At 36.1% G+C, this 21,144-nt stretch overlaps 1 protein-coding gene across 1 annotated transcript; it reads left to right on the top strand.

Moving 5' to 3' along the window:
* The first annotated feature begins 2,429 nt into the window (after positions 1-2,429).
* Positions 2,430-14,585, top strand: Ccdc196 (coiled-coil domain containing 196). The gene is made up of 9 exons (XM_042691848.1): positions 2,430-2,476; positions 2,578-2,730; positions 4,793-4,889; positions 5,472-5,522; positions 6,994-7,071; positions 7,877-7,936; positions 8,632-8,773; positions 14,138-14,196; positions 14,466-14,585. The coding sequence occupies exons 1-9, from the start codon at positions 2,430-2,432 to the stop codon at positions 14,583-14,585; spliced, it is 807 nt and encodes a 268-aa protein (XP_042547782.1).
* Positions 14,586-21,144: the final 6,559 nt, after the last annotated feature.

Genomic DNA, 21,144 nt, shown 5'->3' with positions numbered 1-21,144 from the left:
GACATAAGAGTCTCACAGACTTTCCTGCCCAGGCTGGCTTTGAACTGTAATTCTCAGATCTCAGCCTCCAGGATTATAGGTGTGAGCCACTGGTGCCCTGCTTTATGTTTACATTTTATATGTGTGTGTGTGTGTGTGTGTGTGTATCCATGTTTGTGTGTGTACCTGTCCTGGGGCTTGAACTCAGGACCTGTGTGCTGTTCCTTTTTTTTTTTAACTCAAGACTAGAACTCTGCCACTTAAGCCATAGCTCCACTTTCTGCTTTTTGGTGGTTAATTGGGGGTAAGAGTTTCTTAGACTTTCCTGCCCAGGCTGGCTTCCAATGGAGATCCTCAGATCTCAGCCTTCTGAGGAGCTAGGATTACCTTATCAGCCCAATAGTACCATTCTTATTCTTTCTCTTAATATTTTTACAGAAGTGGAAACCAAGGCTCAGAGAATTTAGAAACTTGTTCACAGGCATCACTTTGCCTACAGTGAAGCTGAGATCCAAACCAAGTTCTGACTAATTTAATCTTGTGTTTTTCACTGTAATGCTTCAATTTGGGGTTTCCTCAAAGATAAATATTTTAAGTTATTTTGGAGAACATGTTAAGAAAATGGCTGGAAATTATGTCAATATTTGAAATGGGCTTTCTTTTCAGTAATAGAGTTTGAACTTGGATCTTCGCTCCTGTTAGATAGGTGTTGTGCTACTCCAGCACCTTTTTGCATTGGTTATTTTTGAGATGTTTTTCCTTTTTTGCCTATTCTGGCTTATTTCACAATTTTCCTATTTGTTTTCCACCATAGCTGGGATGATAAACACAACATTATGCACAGCTTTTTCTGTAGAGATGGGGTCTATGAATTGGCTGGTCTGGAATTGTGATCTGATCCTTCTAATATCTGCCTCTAGAGAAGTAGTTGGATTTGAAGGTAGGAACACCAATTGCTGGCTTGAAATTGACATCTCAATTTCCACTTATGAATCCCCCTAAACTTATTGCCTACATTTATATTTAAACGACACCAATGGAAACAAGAAATATTTTAGTTTTTTGTTGTTTCTTTTCTTTTTTGTCTTGTTCATTTATTTATTTTTGGGAGGGTAAAGAGGGTATAGAAATGGAGGGGTGAAGGGTAAACAAATGCAGCAGTGGTATTCAATAGATACTAATGAAAATGAACTAGACAACCTGGGGCAAGGATGGGAGGGAAAAACAGGGAAAGAGTGAAGGAAAGGGTGACATTATCCAAAAAGAAATGTATTGAACACCTGACTTATGAAACTGTACCTTCTCCACATATCACTTTTATAACAATAATAAAATTTAAATGTCAAGACCCCTCACAAATATTTAGTTCTCTGGATTATCTTTCACTTCAGATTGATGAAGATAGAAGACCTTACAGTTCAGAAGACATGTGGTAAACTAAAAAGAAAAAAAGGACAATAAATGTAAAATCACAAACTGGAAGTGAATGTGGAATTATAGCCTTCCAGGAGGCTGGTTATGGAAGGACACAGTGACAATGTGCTCTTTTACAAATTAAAACCTCTTGTTGCATATCAAATATTCTCTTATGTTGATATTATGACAAATCAAGTTTTTCGATTGTGCTAGTCCTGGGGCTTGTACTCAGGGCCTAGCTAACTGTCCCTGAGCTTTTGTGCTTGACTAGGACTCTACTATTTGAGCCACAGCTCCACTTCCAGCTTTTTAGTGATTAACTGGAGATAAGAGTTTCATGGTCTTGCCTGCCCAAGCTGACTTGAAACTATGGTCCTCAGATCTCAGCCTTCTGAATAGCTAGGATTATAGGCATGAGCCACTGGAACCTGGCTCCATGAAGTTCAATAAAGCAAGTTTTAAAGATTAGAAAATAATTACAATGGCTCATATATTACATTACTAGATTACATTCATACCCTTTTGTCAGTTTTGTCTCCATTATTTTAAAATGTCTTTTAGAAGCACCTTTTCTTCCTTCTAAAGCTCCAAAAAATATGTGTTGTGTCTTTTTATCTTTTCCTCACTCAGAATCTAGCACTTTGAACAGATAGGCATTCCACAGAGGTTTGTTGCCATGGTGTTGATGAGTTATTTTTGATAGGTTACCATTTTCTAACACAATAGGAATTCCGCTATGTAGATATGTTGCCATTCTATCTTATTCATTCAATGATACCAGAATAAGACTTGGCATTTGGTTAAAGCTAAGACAAGATGGAGTTAAGATCAAACACAGTTAAGTATTTTCAGTCCTCAAGTTGCTATTGGTGCTACTTAAAACACATGCTATTGTGACCTCAGCCTGTAGCTATAAGTCCAGTGCAAAAGGAGTTTCAACAGCAGCACAAAATGATGTCTTAACTAGAAGGGAAAAGAAGGCATATATTTTCAAGAAAGCTTCTTTATTGTTAGAGTAGAAGTTTCCCTTCAAGATGACAAGTGATCCAAATCCTTCAGGATCTTACTTGCTCTCAAACAGGTAAGTCTTTTGATGAAAGAAGTCAAATGGCAACCATCCAGGAGGGAAAGGAGGGTCTTTGTTAACACACGCTAAAGACAGATATTATGGTGTCTGCACAGAAATTCTAAAACAGATGACACCTACTTGAAGGAACTGAATGAAGACTTAAAGCTAAGGAAGCAGGAACTGCTAGAGATGCTAAAACCCCTAGAAGATAAGAACAACCTTTTACTCCAGAAATTATTGTCTAACTTGGAGGAAAAACAAAGAAGGTAAGGATATCCTATTCAAAAATCACAGAGAAAGAAAAGAATGGTTAATAGTTAAATGGTTAATCCAGAGGTTATTTATACTATTTGTGCTTGAATTTGATTTTCTTTCTCTTTTTAAGTTTAGGACACTCAGCTAAAGAATTCATAACCACAAAATTAGGTTGAAGACAATCTTTTATTTTTTTAGTAAAATTAAATATGACCCCCAACTCTCATCTCATGAAGTTGATTGTTACTCTTCCTCCTAGGGTGCCCACCTGAGAAATAGGTAAACTTCTTTAATAGTTTGGACCTATCAAGTTCACACTAACAGCTTACAATTCATGCTTATACAATCACTTTAGGATAAATGACTCAGCTCTTTCTATACCAAGCAGTGATCGTAGAGAGCCTCTGTGAACATGCGAGGCAACTGAGGTCTAACCTTGCTTCCAGAACAGTGATTCTTGGGACCCATTAACTCAAATTTCTGTTTCCTTTTTGGTCTGAGAAAAATCACATTTCAATTATCTACGTTCTTTCTATACCTGTTATAAGAATCTCGCTGGGCGCTGGTGGCTCATGCCTATAATCCTAGCTACTCAAGAGGCTGAGATTTGAGGATCGCGGTTCAAAGCCAGCCGGGACAAGAAAGTCCATGAGACTCTTATCTCCAATAAACCACCAGAAAACCAGAAGTGGCACTGTGGCTCAAGTGGCAGAGCACTGGCCTTGAGCTGAAGAGCTGAGGGATAGTGCCTAGGCCCAGAATTCAAACCCTACAACCGACCAAAAAAGAAAAAGAAGAATCTCAAGGAACACAGACTTTTAAAGAACAAAAGTTAAACAAAAATGCATGATCAACATTTTGCTGCTTACAGGCCAGCCAACAGAGACTTCTAGTAAAACAAGAGAAGGTGGTTTGACTTTCTGCTTATACATGGTGGCAGGGATGGGGAAAGGACAAGGAAAAGAAATATAAATCCATGAATAGGTCCAAACTATTAAAATAATATTCTCTCTCACAGTCAAAGCTTTGATACTAATGCATATTCTCCAAAGGCTTGCATTCTTTGGGGCTACCAAGGATGTAAGTAGTTTCTCCAACAAAGACATTTGGAAACTGAAGGGGATAGCAGGAGGTAGACAGAGATAAGGCAGGAATGAGTTGTCAGGTATAACTCTGAGATTCATCATAAAAACAGACTTTTTGGAACCCTTCTTTACAGGGACAGAAGGACTCCTTCCTCCAAAAAGTCAAATGCCAAAACATTCTTTTGAAGGAGATGGAACCAAATCTCATTGGCTGTGGAAAATGTTTCAGCATTAAAGAACTCAGAACTTACTACTGAGTACATGACTAAGGAAAATGACAAAATCGAAATTATATCATTCTAGTTATAGGGACTTACTATGTCAAAATGAAATGGGGAGGCTGGGTCTAGCTGGGGCCATCTTGGCCACATGGTGGATAGGGAATTGGGTTTAATTGGAGCCATCTTGTCTTCATGGTGGAGGAAAGTGAAGTCCTACCCCCCAGGTGGTGGGTATGCCTGAATTCCTAGAGGCAGGGGCAGGGACTTGGATGATAGGTTACTGGACCTGTCAGTCCTGTGTCTTGAACTTGGGAGAGTCTTGAGTTTCCTGTGATCCTGCACCCTGACACTATTTAGGGGCAGACCAGCTCAGGCCTTGTGTTCATGTACCTCCTATCTCCTGGCTCTTCTCCAGTTACCATGATGTCTCACTTCAGCTCTTTATTGGGGTTGATCTGGTTTGTTGGTATTGTTTCTCTGCTCTTTCTTTTCTCTGCTGCTCTCATGACTAAGTTTTTTGACAGTGTATTTGAGGGGCTTGTAGGTCTTTGTGACAATCTGCCTACAGTGGCCAGCTCTCCAATAAAGACTCCCAATTTGACCTCTCAAAATGTGCCTTCTCTGTTTCTCATGACCAAGATTTACCTTACAACAAAAGGACTTCCATAATTTCCAAGATTTCAGTACTAACCTAACTTCTATAGCAGAGTACTTCATGGCTTCCTTATAGGAAGCATGTATGATTTATGATGTATCTCTTCTTCTAGTCTGCAGATCATGAGGCAGATCATGACAGGGAAGGGATGCGATGAATCCTCAGTCATGGAGCTCATTAAGGAGGCAGAGGAGATGAAACAGAACCTGGTAAGATGTTTGTGGCTTCACCAGTGAACAGCTTTCTGAACAGACTCAATTCTACTGCTGCTGTCAGATATGGGGGTGGGGGCGGGGGGAGAAGAGTGCTCATCTCTAGCATCTAGTGCACCCCTACTCATATTCCTTCCATCTAGAAAATACATGGTGAAGCAAAGGGAGTCAGATGGAATGGAAAATACAGACTGGAAAGATTATTTTTTCTTTTTCAAAACTTTTCATCTAGAGGCTAATGAATATAAACATATTAAACATTCATATTTTTAAATAGGGAATACCTATAAAAGATCTAAGTCCCAGAGAAATTGTTTTATGATAACATCTTGTGTTAAAAGCTAATTTCTATTGATATTATCGCATAGCCACCATAGTTAAAGTTATTACTTGAAATAATATTTCTTTAGCCATCATTATCATCAAACTCATCATTCATGTTCCCGGATTCCCTGCCTTCCTGTGTAGTTTGCTATGTCCCTGGACCCCTTTCCCATCATTAACTTAGTAATTTCTTCCAATATCACTTTAATGGCTGGACAAATACATGTCTCTGTTTGGTTTCTCCCCCTCCAACAGGAAAGGAAAAACAAGATGCTTCGGAAGGAAATGGAGATGCTATGGAACAAGGTGTGCCTCTAAGGATCTCTTGAAAGTATTGTTGCGGATAATAATGGAAAGAACTTCCAATTCCTCTGGTCCCAGATCCTCATTTTTTTCATCTCCATACCTCCACTCATATTTCATTCTAATCCATTCTTTGTATAGCAAAGTAATCATTTTTAAACAATAAAAATATGACATTCTTCTGATAACTGTTATATGGATAAGGAGTATGACTCAAATGTTAGAATGCCTGGCTAACAAGTACAAGGCCTTAAATTCAAACCCCAGAACCATCGAAAGCACGGATAATGAGAACAAAAACACAACATTCTTATTGCAGCATAATCTGGCTTCTCTATGGTTTCTCAAAATGGCAAGTTTTTTCCTATTTCTAAACTTGGATTTACTTCCTGTCTATAATGTTATTTTTATTGTTCTTGCTTTATACTTTGTGTGTACGGGTGTGTGTGTGTGTGTGTGTGTGTGTGTGTGTGTGCATATGCGCATGCTGGGCTGACTTTGAACCACAATCCTCAGACCTCTGCCTTCTGAATAACTAGGATTATAGGCATGAGCCATCAGCCCTCAGCCATTTGGTTCATTCTTATCCTTCAAGTCTCAGGTGAAATACCCCTTCAGAGAAGCCCTCCTGTTTGTACTATGTAAAATACAGTACCTCCCCCACTTTGTACTACCTACCTCTGTGCAGGTCTTTCATGGCACTTTATGATGTAAACTTGTAATTTTATTATGTTATTTTTATTACTCATTTCTTATCCTTTTTCTCCCCTTTTGGGTATAACTTTTTCCAGTACCTTGACTGCTTTGTCTGAATTGCTAACACCCATCACAATACTTGGAACACAGTAGACAATAACTGAGTAAGCTGAATGAATAAACAAACGAATAACTAACTGAATACCCCCATGCTTTTATAACAATCAGAGAACTGTTTAAGATAACAATAGTATGGCCTTTTGCAGAATCAAGGAGAAGAAAGTCCTTGAGGGACCAGTCCTTGGAATCTGAGTGCTTTTTTATACTATGCATCTAGAAGAGTGAATTGTGTCCTGTGATATAAACATTTGGGTGGTATGATGTCTGACTGCTTTTTTTCATCTCATTTTTTCACAAATAATCAACACAAATAGCTTAACCTCCTCATGTCTCAGTTTTCTCATCTATAAAATGGAAATAAAAAGTGGTCAAAGAGTTATATGGACTAAAGAAGTATCAAAAAGCAATAAGGTAGTTTAAGTAATAGTGAAGTAGCTTAGTGTAGTGATCGCCATTTTAATACAGTTTGATTAATAGCTTTTGTAATTATAAGGTAAACTTAGTGGACAAAATGGAAGAGCTTATTCTGAATTCCCTTTGGTAGGTAGGACAATTTCCATTTTGGGCCTCAAGAAGTTGCTGACACTGGCAAGATGATTATGGTTTTCCACTTTCTCCCCATTCTCACCAAAAGTTTTGCCCAAATGTCCATCCACAGACATTCGAGACAGAAGAGGTTCATGATCAACAAAACGCAGCACAGATAAAACCTAAGACAGATTTACAGGAGAGAAAGGCAAGTAGACTACATGTACTTAGAATTTTATGATTGTTGATGTCACACCACTGGAAATAACCTAATGATAGAGCTAGTTTTGCTAGTAAGATAATTAGGACCAGGGCTTAGCGTATACTGAATTTATGGTTGGTCAAGACATTGCACTTTTTTCTAGGACCTTCTATTCCTTTAGCTCTTTCCCTTCATCCCAGGTTCCCACATTCCCCTCAGTTATGCAACCCAAAAGTGAACTGGAGATCAGTTACAGAGCAAGTAAAAGAGAAAAAGAAGGTAGTACAATCAATCATTCTGAACAGTAGTAGCCTTTGGAGATAATAAGGTAGTAGGAATCTTCCTAAGTTATGGTGTGCTCCCAAACCAAAGTAGATTTTTATAAGCAGTATGGTACTCCCAAAGTAACTGAATCAGAGTGGTATCACAAAGTTTCTGGGAACTCATAGCACAAATTGTGTTACGTATCATAAAGTGAGAAAAATTATGCCAGCATTGACAATTCCACAATAGCTATGGGATGTCAGAACATTTGTTCATTTGCCTTGGAAAATTTATTTGAAGGTGTCACATTTGCATCTCATCTTCCCATTACCAATTCTTTCACAGAAAATGACCTATCAATTATCCTTTAGCTTTTAAAGAGGGGATTATACAAAGGAAGCAATTACAGAGGCTTGTATGGTTGAAATTAACTTAATAGAGAATCTATGACACCATAATTTTGCTATAAGGTAATTGTAGCATATTGAGAAAACTGATTTTTTTATTTTGATTTACTTTGTCACCCAGAGGCTCTTTCTTCCACCAGGAAAAGCAACAGAGGAAGATGGAATGGGTCAGGTACCAGGAACAAGCCAACATCTTTCAGGTACTAGGATTTTCCAAGGCTAAACATGGGATGCATTTCATTCATACAATATAAAGGCTTTAGCTTCATATGTTAAGCCATGTTCCCTTATCATGGGTTACCAATTGTGCTGCTTTAAAAAATATGATAGTCAAAGGGGGAGAGAGTAAAGGATAGGGTGGTAGTAGGTGGGACATGTGATCTGAGTACATTTTATATATACATGAAAAGAAAGTGAAACCAACTAAAAACTGCCCCAAAAGGGGTGGTGGTGGAAAGGGGTTAAAAGTAATATAAGTATAAATTTGATCAAAGTCCATTATATACATATATATTTGGAAATATCACAATGAACCCCTTTTGCACAATTTATCAAGAAATAGCAAAAAAGATATTGCTGAGATAAAGATGTCTAGAGGCACATTGTACATTTTTTATTCGACCAATATAAAATTTTATAAACCACAAAAAGAAATGTATCATGAGGAGATGCTAGAGTGACCTATCTATATTTTACATCAAGTAACTTGGAATAAATACCATTTCTTCCTGTTCTTGATTTTTCTTCCATGTGACATAAAGGGAAAATAACAACTGTTCAATTTTAAAAGACTGGGGACATTATTTTTAAATTTCTGGATAAAGAACATTTAGGTAACCGTGGATTTAGGGAGGCCAACATTATATGAGGAATTTTGAAAAATATCCTCTTTTAGAATGACTTTCATGGCAAAGTGATTGAGCTGAGAATCGAAGCCTTGAAGAACTACCAGAAGGCCAATGACCTGAAATTATCACTGTACTTACAGCAGACTTTTGAGCCAAAGCAAGCATTTTTAAATCTTCCGAGGTCCCAAGGTAGGAAAAATAACATAGGTTCACAGTCTGAGGTTTTATTTTGTTCATTAACATTAGAGATCTCATTACTTATAATGTGAGCATCATAAAGCCTAGCCCACAATAAGTTATATTTAGTAGTATAATAATACATATTTTCACTATCATCATTATTAATATCACTCAGAAGCTCTTCTACCAAGGTAAGGATTCTCTCTGGTGAAATTAAAATGTCCTTTGTAAAGATGAAGTAATATATCAGTAGTATATATAAATACTAACACAGATGACACTCAGAAAGTATTAGCTTCTTTCTCACCTTTTCCCTTTTCCTAGAAGTTATAGTTGTTTGTTCTCCTTAATCTTATTTGCTTCAGGGCTGAAGTCCAAGGAAATAGACATTAGATGATGGTTTTAAGTTTCAGATGTTCCTCTGGGAAATCCAGTGAGTTCCCTTAGACTTTATGGTATCATCACAGGAAATCACATAGTGTTCCATTAAAAATATAATAAAGTAATGGACTGAGAATCAGGGAAAAGATTCTTAAATGTTCATGTATCTATGGATCTAAATTCTGCTTGAAAAGGGACATGCATGGGAAATTATAGCCAAGGGTGTCAATGACCTATGAGTATCAGTATGTATGTTTCTACTCCAAAAATGGCTTGAATGACTTGGAACACTCACACACAGTATGGGAGATTAAATAGTTGAGAAAGTCAAGGAAAGGGAAAATAAATTGAAACTAGGTAATATACATGATAATCATACTATGGTTGGTAGAGGTAGGCTATACATTTCATTCTGAATTTCCAGTAAAAGGAAACATAGATTTGCAGTGTACACAAGGTAGTGATGATTGCTCTAGAGAAACAAGCTCTTCCTGTACTAAAACCTAAGCAAAATTTCTCCTCTAGGACTTCATAGTAATTGTAGGACTCTGTGATGATAAAAGTATTTCCATCAATGCTTTTAAAAACAAATTCAGAATCTAAATATTCTAGTCTTTTTCTTATCTGTTCCTTGGCACCATATAATGACACACTATTAATTTGACAAAACAAAATTAAAGAGATAGACTAACTAAGATACTTTGTTCCAGATACATAGTATTATGCCTTAATGAACAGGTACAATTTAGAAAATCTAGAAAACCATCTACTTATCCTTTAGTCAGAGTTCCATACATATTTTTCTTTCAATTTATGTTTTGAGAAGGATTGGACATCAGGAAGTTGGATATAACTTGAAATGCAACCAGAGGTAGTATACAGTTCTTAGGTTACAAACTTAAATGATAGAATATAGTCTCATTCAAAGTTAGCCCAAGGTTATATCTAGAGATTCAGAGAATAAAGATTCAAAAGTTTTATTTACTCAAGATTTCAGACAAGCTCAGCTTAATATATAATCAAAGTTTCCATTCAGTTTGAATTCCTCAATAGATTTGCCATCAGCAGAATACTGAATCACTTGGAGTTGGGACAACACATACATCAACACATTCCCCTCCTTTCTCTCCTTTTTTGCTCCTGGTGAATTGATAGGGTGCTACACTGTCACAAATTAATGTAGCTACAGGCATGAATGACCCATTTGTCTTATGTTTTATTGAGTGTGCACATTCGTTGAGCTAGTTATCTTTTGGAACACACATATTAAAAATCTTTGGCTTTGTTTAAGCTCAAATGGGTCCAAAATCTAACAGAGTCCTAAAGTTTGGTTATTAAAAATAAGATAAATGTTAAATGGAAGAATTTTGAGATTTATCTTTTTTTCTTTTTCTTTTGTCAGTCATGGGGCTTGAACTCTGGATCTGGGCGCTATCCCTGAGCTCTTCAGCTCAAGGCAAGCACTGTACCACTTGAGTCACAGTGCCATTTCTGGTGGTTTATTGAAGAGTCTCATGGACTTTCCTTCCCGAGCTGGCTTTGAACTGTGATCCTCAGATCTCAGCCTCCTGAGTAGCAAGGATTATAGTTGTGAGCCACAAGCACCTGGCTGAGATTTATCTTTTTTAGAGATTAGCATCAACAGTGATATGGAAAGTATTGAAGGGTACTCAGTTCCCTAACTTTATCATCTGGCTTCTTGTTTAATATCTCCTGTTTAAATTGACTTTTCTCATAATGTATTTCTTAAAAGTAAAATGTATGCTATTGAATAAAGAACTAATATTTTTCCAGAATATAAGTAAACTAAATAAAAAATGGATGAAATCAAAATTTTACAATTCTTACAAGATGCTCAAGTCTGAACTTTCTTTTACTGCTGCTGAAATGTAAGATTAACAAGACAAAGGTGGACTGGAGGCAAGGCTTAAGTGATGAAATACCTGCTCCAAGCTCATGTTTAAGCCCCAGTACCATCAAAACCAAACAAGACATAGGTAATTAAAAAAACAAAATAAACATTGACTTTCTCCATGGATACCATCAAGTTTTAAAGCACTTAAAAAGGGAGTGATTTTCTTTTTAGGTTTTATAGTACTTAATATTGTGTTCAAGCACATCCTAAATCTATCCCTGTTGTTTCCTAAAATTCTTTCATGACCAAATTTTGAGAAGTTGCAATTTCATTGGAAAAGCACTGGATTTAGAGTCAGATAGATACATGATGTCGGCCTTACTCTGAAATCTAGTGGTGAACATGATTTGGTTCATTTGGTTTCAGGTTTTTCTTATTATAACATAAAATATTATAGAGAATGCTGAAAATTTCTCTGAGTGACCTCTTAAAAGGACCCTATGGGATAGGAATCATAGAATAAAAAATAAACTCAGGAAAGATTTCTGACTCCATTGTCAAAGCTTAGCTTATAGATTGTCCAATAAAATGGCAGAGATAAAGTGTGATGTTTTTATGCTTCTTCCATTACTAAAAACTATGATTTGAACGAAAACTTGTTTTAAGTATCATCCCAATGAAGAATCATATTCTCTAAGTAACCTTCGATAAGAGAGAAAACATGGTTACAAATTAATTGAGTGATTTGTGATTTTTCATTGAGTCCAGTAGGTGGCACCAACCACATCCATGCTCCAAATTCAGCACAAATAGTGGTAATTTAGGAACCCTCAAGTGGTATGAAAGATTGGTCATTACCCTTAGGATAAAATGTGCCATACTTACATACAAAAGTAAAAAAAAAATCACAATTTACTGCTATTTTGTGCACCAAGATGCATTATAGATCCTTCATTAAATCACATTAAATTCTACTGCATGATTCTTATCTATTATTCTACTCTCTGAATTATAGTTCTTTTCATTAAAAAGGTTTTTAAAATTTTTATTTTAAAAGTTTTTTATTGTCATGGTGATGTACAGAGGGGTTATAGTTACATAAGTTCGTTCTTTGTCAAACTTGTTACCCACTTCCTCATTTTTCTCCTACTTTCCACTAAAGCTGGTGGAAAAAGAAAAGTCACTGCCCCTTTCTCTACAGTTCTTGTCAAATACTATTTTTCTCTACCACCAACAAACGAGGTGATTAGGAGACTGACGTTAAAAGAGCTGGACAATTCCAAGGTTAATTACTTAATAGTGTTTCTGTGTTCCTTTTCTTCTAGCTTCAAAAGAATTGTTGTATAAACCTGTCTTAAAGAAAGAGTGAAATGTCAGTTAGTAAACAACTAACAGCAAGTCAGGGTACATGCCCTTCTGTTCTAGACCATTTTCTAGTAAAGAGAGGTTTTGCTCCAGGGCTCTTTGCCAAAAATCTCTCCTCCCTGTCCAGTGCCAAAAATCTCTCCTCCCTGTCCAGTGTGCTGATTCGCTGAGTTGAAGTAGTGTGATTTATTTGGTTGGCAAATATTAGTGACTACTCAAAATTTCCTTGAGACTAGAATGTAGCGCTTTTTTTTTTCTTGTTTACAACTTGGATATAAACACCCAAGTTTTCCCCTTTTGTTCTCTTCAGAGACAGGTCATGTTTGGAGGATTTACTTTCCCAACCACTGTAAAATTATAATTTCATCTAGGATGAATGGGAGTCTTCCCTGACTTTTTCAGCATCAAGAGAGCAATTTGTGGCCCTTGACAGCCACCTATCTTAAAGAACACAGGCAGTAAGCAATTTCTAAATTCAGCTGAATTACACTCATCATACCTGCTGTTGTTTAAAGAGGAGATTTATCTTCAGTGAGAATATGGCTTGAAATAAAATATTTGATTGTGACAACCCTACTGTTTTCTTACCCACTCTCAACTCAATATTTCCATAAGCTATTTGAAGAGAAATGGAAAGTTCTCTTTTGTGAAGAAACTGAAAGTTAGATGTGGACATTGTGCTACATTCAGACAAAAGCCCAGTGAGATGGGAAATTAATACTCTTGAGACTTTACTTACTCTATAACCTTCTGTTCAGAAAGCAAGTCACTCCTCTTACCTTTAACCTTTACTTCTTTTTAATATTAGTCTCTCTCATGGCTGAAATATACTTCAGCAGGTGTGGCTGAAGGGAAAATAATACTGATGAGTTAAAATGCTGAAAAGCAGGGGAGGAAAATCACAAAAAGCTCAAGTCTGGGTACTTGATAAGTAGTATTGCTCTCAATTATAGGCATTTTTAAGCTTTGAGGCCATCTGAACCTTTTCCATATGGAAGATTTATGGTATCAGTAGGTAATGAAGCTAATTTCTAAGCTAGGTTAACATTTTGCTTTCCATAAACCTTACAGAAGTCTAGGGATAGACAAGAATAAAATCCACTTCCACTGAAATTAAAATTTGAAGATTAAATAATCGAACTTCCCTTCATTAATGGGTGACAAGAGATTCAACTTGCTTGTATCACACACTTAGAAGAGGAACAGTATAGGGTTGTCATATTTATAAGTGTACTTACTTTTAGGGCCCCAAGGTAGGAAAGACTCATAACTGGACCTATGTAGCACCCATTGTTTGCCCTCTTTCTCCCTCTAATGCCTCTCCCCTCAGTATGAACCTTAATTCCTTTTGCCTCCTTTTTCTCTTCCCTCACCGCACCTTTATCTTTTGTTTGCACATGTATGGAATTTGTCTGTGTTATCTGAAGATGTGTAAATGTGTACATGATTTATTATTCTTTTTCATTTAAATGTTTTAGAACATTTTGTAGACTGTCAATGTTGTTTTAACTAGCATGTAATCTTCAAATGATTATCTTTCTATGGGACAAGCTTTCAACAACAAAAAAAAATCCACCACTCCAACTTTAAAATATTATTTGAAGTTATTTTTTAAAGCAACAATTAGTAATTTCATATTAATGCTAATATCAGTCAGTGCTAAATATTTGAAAACAGTGTGATGTTAATAGCCTTGTGTATTGGTTTTGTTAATCTCAAAGTTAGTGTTTTCTTTCAAAAGTGGCTTTTATTTTTCAAATGTTTTCCACTAGGTACTATGGGTAACACAAACAAGCGCAGAGCAACTACTGAAAAAAATGAACCCAATGTGGTAAGAACAACTTCTTTTTAAAAACAAAAACAAAAAACCACCGTATTAATTAATTAATTAATTCCTTCAGTTTTAGTGATGGAACCCAGGGTCTTAAGCATACTAGGAAAGCATTCTGCCACTGAGCTGCACCACTCCCGACTATGCTGCAATGCATTTGTTAACATGAATTCTAATGTATTGTTTTTAAGATATTTTTAAAATGAGTATTAGGACATGCAACGTTTCACCTCTTTTTCTTTTTCACTTTCTTTTTTCTCCCATTTTAGAGAATTATGGGATCAAAGACCTACATAGAACAACAAGAAGCTACAGAAACTCAGTCTGATGATGTAGGAGAGAGGCTCTTTATTCTGAGGTCACTGCCAGAAGAAGCTCTGAAGGATTAGAAAGCTCTCATTCAATTTGCTTTGGACTGATTTAAAGACAAAGTACAGTCATTTGTGTTAATTAAAATCTCCCAAACCTTTGTTTTCAGTGCTGTTTTTCCTCTCTCCTACCACCAATCTGGGTAGAAACATTAAATGTGTGGCCTTAGGCATATCAGGAATTTAGTCAATGGTAAACAGCTTCTGATTATTTTGATCACTTTTGGATCTGATGATTTAAATCACATTGTATATAGTTAAATCCACAGAAAAGAGTTCTCTTTCTTGGATTTAACCTTAAGAAGATATAGTGCTGGCAGATAAGCATTAGATGAAAAAATAAAAAGAAAATTATATTCCCTAGACTGCTCTTACTTTCCTACCAACCACAACCACATTCAATTGCTCTACTGATTCTCTTTATTTATTGAAATGTGTGTGTGTGTATGTGTGTGTGTGTACATGCATCAGTACTTAAGAACTTTTTCCTCTTGCTTGGCTTTCTTGCTCATGGCTATCACTTGAGCCATGACTCAAGCCTGACATTTTGATATTGTTTTTGGAGATGGAATATCAAGACTTAAAAAAAAAAATCTGGGCTGGCTTTCAGCCTATTCATTAGATCTCAGTCACCTGAGTAGTTAAGACTACAGGTATAATCACTAGCACCTGCTATTCCTTGACTATCTCCCACCCCTCTGTTTTAGTTCAAGTCCTCTTTATTACCACTGCTTTATAATTGGTTCTCCTGCTTCCAGGACCTCTAATCCATCTTTCATGGTACCACTAAAGCTATCTTTTCTAAAAGAGAAATGAGGTCATGTCACTTCCCTACTGGTTTCTCACTGACTTTACTCCTTCATAGGCCATAAATGGTCTGCCCCATGCCTCCCTTCCAGCTTATCCTTCACTTTTCCCCTCAAATCATACATTCTACATTCTATGGAACAATTTACAGTTCCCAACATACGGTGAGAGCCATTATCCCTATACCCAAAGCTGAAAGACTCTTCTTGTGATCATCCTTAAAGACTAAGTTTGGTATTCTTTTCTACCCCAGTGATTCTCAATCCTCAGTGTATGTTAGCATTCTTTGTGGATTTTTGAAAGATAGCATTTCACTGTGCCATCCGACCTGATTTACATTATGATCTCTCAGTGTAAGGAAAAAATATCTGTAATCTGAAAAACAAAAGATTCCTGGGAAATTTTAATGTGTAGTCGGGTTTGAGAATCATTGTTCTCAGTTGTCTTCTATCATAGCACTAGTATATTGCCATTACTTTTACTCAGTTGTCTTTTTCACCAGGTGGTGAGCTCTTTAATGCACATGACAATGTCTTGTTCATTTCATTTTTACCAGCTAACACAGTGTCTAAGAAATAACAGCTCAGTTAAGTGATACTGTAAAAAGGCCACAGAGAGTTAATTGCCAAGTATCAGGTCTCTTGATGCTCATCTTGTGGATTATTTGTAGTTACTAAAATCTTCAGATCTTTTCATTTACTGTGATTAGCTTGGCAGTTCTTTCCTATCCCATGTCAAAGAACATTCCATAGCCCATATGTATCCGTTACAGTTTGGAGAAAATGTCCTAGGCAGGCTCATTTGTTGAAAAAAAAAACAACTTGGGTCTCTAGCTGGTGGTAGTAGCTTGGTTATGAAGCCTTTAGGAGGTAGGATCTAGCTAGAGGAAAGAGATCACAAGGGGTATGCCTTTGAAGGTTATGCCTGGTCTCTGTTTCCTCTCTGCTTCTTGTTCATGAGAAAACAAAAAGTCTCCCCTGTCACACTTCCATGTCCATGTTCTGCCTAAGTACAGGGACCCAAGCAACTACACTGAACATTTCAAACTTTGAGCCAACATAATTCTCTTTTAAGTTGTTCTCCGAGGTATTTTGTCACAGCTATACAAAACTAAATAGAAATCCTTTTCTAGTAATAGGCAAAGCCAATCTTTCCCAACCCCCAAGGTCAGTTTGTCTTTAAGTACATATTTTAAAGGCTTTAAAATTTTTTTAGTATGTACAACTTTTAAACAAGGTGATGTACAGGGGGCTTGTTGTTTTTCAATTCTTATTATTGCTGTTTATGCACACAGGGTTTGAACTTAGGGTTTCATGCTTGTCGAACTGACTGAAGCTCTACCTCTGTAGCTATGCCTCTGGCCTGGGTTTTTGCTGGTTCTCTTTGAGATGACTTTTCTAGAAGAAGCCATAGAATTCTGGTATTTGAAAGGAATTTTAGATAAGTATGAAGTTCCTTCACTTTACAGAAAAAAAAGAAATTGTGGAGTTCAGATACACTGAAAAGATGTCCAAAGTTCCACAGCTAGTTCAAGCCAGAACTGGTTACCAGAGCCTAGATATTATGACTAACAGCTCATATTCCAGTCTAACTTGTATTTTTCCCCTGATGACAACAAAACTAAGACTCTAAAGCCTTAAGATGATTAGTTTCATGTTCTGCTGACTAAGTCAGTTGAGTATGTAATCTACATTGTTTCAAGATATACTTACATGGTCCCTGAGAGACTTTGGCTGTCCTGAAATTTTCCAAATCAACTGAATTAAGGCATCAATAAGAACAAAAGAAAAAAAAATAAAACAACAATTTCTACCTTGAATTAGTCATTAACTGAGGAACATGGATAACCCATTTAAAGACTTGATTAAAAGCACAGTGACTGAATGTATTTTATGACTACACTGAATTTAGATTAGTATGTGATCTCCACCTCTACAATTCTTTGTTGTTAATTAAGGCATTAAGTAAGCTAGTTTATTCTTAAATTTTCATTATTTTTAAATAATGAATCCCATAATTTTACATTATGAAATGTAAGTGCATTATCCTTCAGGGTTATCACCAGTCCTTCAAACGCTCCACAAACACAACACAAAGATAAAATATTATACCTATTTTTAATCCTGCTTAAGATTACACATTGTACTCTTTCACCTATGGAAATTCAGGTTATCTGTCAAATTGGCTAGCTACTTATCAAATTGTGCCAATGGTTTCATAAATAAGGGATATGGATCTCAGCTTTATGAGCACAAATTTGTCAACTGATCCAAAAGATCAGACCTAGTCATGCTATTCAGATTCAAGAGATTACCTGATAAACCAAATATTAATTTAACTTACAGAGAGAATTATAGCTTCTAATTTGGTGGAATATGTCTATACTTAATATCTAGAGCATTCTCATCTCTCCATAAAGTCACAGGAAACTGAAATAATCAGCAGGAAGTATTTGGAGGCAGAAGCATCATTATTTTTGCTTTATTTATACTTACAATATTCCAATTATGCTTTGTTGAAAATAAAATACCTGACATCTTTGTACTTGGGAGACACTTTTCAATGTCAATACCAACTGAAGAAAAATACTGTCCTTTCAGCAATACATTTATAAACTATACCTTTGGGTGGTACTATTTTTGTGGCTTATCTCATTTTCTTGCTTTTTTAAGCCATTTAGAGGATATTTACTCACACCTATCCCCAAAGTTGACTTTCTGCAATGACTACAAAGCAACCAGTATTGTTTGATACACTACATGAAATAATGCTAATAACAGCCTGATACTTCCATCTTTAGAACTACAATTATCAGAAGGAAAGATATTTGGAAACCAATTAATAATTTAAGAAAAGCATATTTTTGATTTGTAGAAAAATTCATTTAAACTCAATTCATGTCAATTTTTAGATCAGGGAGAGAGAGAGAGAGAGAGAGAGAGAGAGAGAGAGAGAGAGAGAGAGAGAGAGAGAGAGAGAGTGTGTGTGTGTGTGTGTGTGTGTGTGTGTGTGTGTGTCTATTGTTTGTCTCCTAATAACTGAAGAAATGGTAAAGAGCCCTCTTCAGAAATTAAATAGAAATATCAATTGAGACATCAGTGAACAAAAGGTTAAGTAGGAAACAGCAGCTCTCAGTAACACTATGGATACCTGTAGTTCACACTGTTGAAGAATCTTACAGTTCCCAGCAACTCCAGACTAGAGTGCCTATAGTTCACATAACTTCACACTACCTTGAAAAAGGAGTTGACGTTGTGTACCACTACTACCACCATCCTGTTCCTAACCCAATCTGTTCTGTATAGCACCTTTTTGACACTGGTGCCACAGTAGAGTGTACTGCTCCAGGAAATAAACTTTTAAGAGGCAGTCACCACTCATATCCCAACCAGCACAGTTCCTCAGCCCTGGTGTTTTTGGATCCTAACTCCAGTACTGATTCACACAGTACTCCTTTCTCCAAAGGAACAGGCAGCTCTGTCTAGCAGGAGGTTGGGCCCAGAATGATCACATACAAATAAATACTAGTCAGATTCACTTTTCTAAGACCAGTTCCACAGCCATCTAGAGCTGGAAAGACAAACCTAACAAATTCCTACAGCCAAACCCACCAAGACATTACAGGCATAGATGATAATCACTATCGCTGAAAAAAAGCGGCACAAAAACTATACTGCTACACAAAGACTACCCTACTCAACTAATATCCTAAGATACATCTAGAGAAAAATCTCTATGAAAACCACTCTATAAAACTGGAAGAAGTGACCATTCTATCAGATGCATATTACTTAACACAAGGACCCAAGAAAAATAAAAAAACAAGTAACCATGATACCACCAAAAAAGTATGATAATCTTTCCACATACTAGGCAAGTGCTCTACTACTGAGCTTAATTCCCAACCCAACTAAAACGTTTTTTTTTTTTTTGGTGCTAGTCCTGGGGATTCAACTCAGGGCCTGGATGCTGTTCCTGAGCTGTTTTGCTCAAGGTCAGTGTGCTACAACTTGACCCACAACTCTACTTCCAGCTTTTTTGGTGGCTAATTGGAGACAAGAGTTGCTAGGATGTCTTCCTGCCCTGACTGGCTTCTAGCTATGATCTTCAGATCTCGGTCTCCTGACTGGCTAGGAATATAAGCATGAGCCACTGGCATCTGACCAACTAAAACATTTTTAAGGTGAGCTCAAGAATACAGAAAAAAAAAGAGTGAAGGGTGAGTGATAGAGTGAAATTGATTAGAACATATTGTAAATGCATGGAAATGTTACAATGAAATCCTCCTCTGTATAACTAATGGAAGCTACTAAAAATTAGTAAAAAAAAAAAAAAAATAAAGAAAGAGAAAAGAAAGAAAAGTTTATCACTACAGAAACCCATAAAGAAAAACATTAAGGGAAGAGGAAAGGAACAAAACAATAAAAAAATTAAGATAATGGCAGGAGTCCTTACCTGCCAATGATAACGCTGAATATAAATGGAACAATTTCTCCAATGAAAAGATACAGACAAGCTAGATTTGAAAAAATATGCAGAACCTAACCATATGTTGCCTACAAGAAACTCACTTCCTCCCTAAAAGCAGAGGCTGAAAGTAAGGGAACAGAAAATGATATTCCATGCAAATACTAGCAAAACAAGAGCAAGAGTAGTATACTTATATGAGACAACAATAAACTTTAAGTTCAAAACCACTATATAATGACAAAGGGATTAGTTCAACAAATGGATATAACAATTATAAATACTCATACTGTTCGTACTCAATACACTAGTAGTTCAGTATATAAAGCAATTAGTATTAGTTCTAAGTGAGAGTTAGACTGCAATGTGCTAACAGTAGAGTACCTCAACACTCTAAGCAATAGGCAGATCATTCAGTCAGAAAATAAACACTGGATTTAAACTCAACTCTAAACCAAATGCACCTAACAGATGTTTATGGAACATTCTATCCTACAGCTGTAGTATTGACATTTTCCAGACTATATCCTAAGTTAGCCTATAAAACCATCTGAAACAAATTTAGGACAATTGCAATCGTTTCAAGTATCTTTTCTGACCCTAATGGTATAAAGTTAGAAACCAACAAGAGGATAAATTTTATAAATACTAGCTGAAACTTATTTTCTTGAACTAATGGGTAAAACAAATTAAAAATGAAAATTAATTTATTATACTTTTTACTTAAAGAACACTTAGTCTATCACTTTCAAGTCTAAAACTTAAGTTCACAGAACCTGTTAGTGGGCACGGTTAAATCTCTAGAAGTTCAAATATTTTTTAATCATAAAATTTCAGTATGTGGTAGAGGATAAAGATAGAAATCAACTTCCTGATCTTCATCTTTGAGATAAAGAAAGTAATCTTTTTTGGACATGCCCATCTGTCTCCTCATTTGAAATCAGTTAAGATTCTCATGGCTATCAGGATCTATTGTGGTAATTATGGGAAGTGAGTTAATGATCTGGCTGTTACATCTCCTCACAATTTTATCCCACCTAAGTTTCATCCGTCTCCTTTGTACTTCATTACTGAATGAAATACATAATGTGACTCTCCAGACAACAGAATGATTTCGTGTTCCAACTGGTACAACATTTGCAACCATTGAATAGGTTCTGAGACTTTGTGTCCAAAGGATGATAATTATACTTTTCTTGATACTCCACTTTTCATTTTTATGCTTTCAAGTTTTATTATGGCTGATAAAAAAAAACGTGCTGGGAAAGAAAAAATACGTGTGTATACACATACACATATATTCACA

Source organism: Dipodomys spectabilis, unplaced genomic scaffold (assembly GCF_019054845.1).
Source record: "Dipodomys spectabilis isolate Male_0828 unplaced genomic scaffold, ASM1905484v1 ptg000146l, whole genome shotgun sequence".
Taxonomy (NCBI): Eukaryota; Metazoa; Chordata; class Mammalia; order Rodentia; family Heteromyidae; genus Dipodomys; species Dipodomys spectabilis.
Note: the sequence above shows the minus strand (reverse complement) of the source record. Positions and strands in the feature narration are given on the sequence as shown.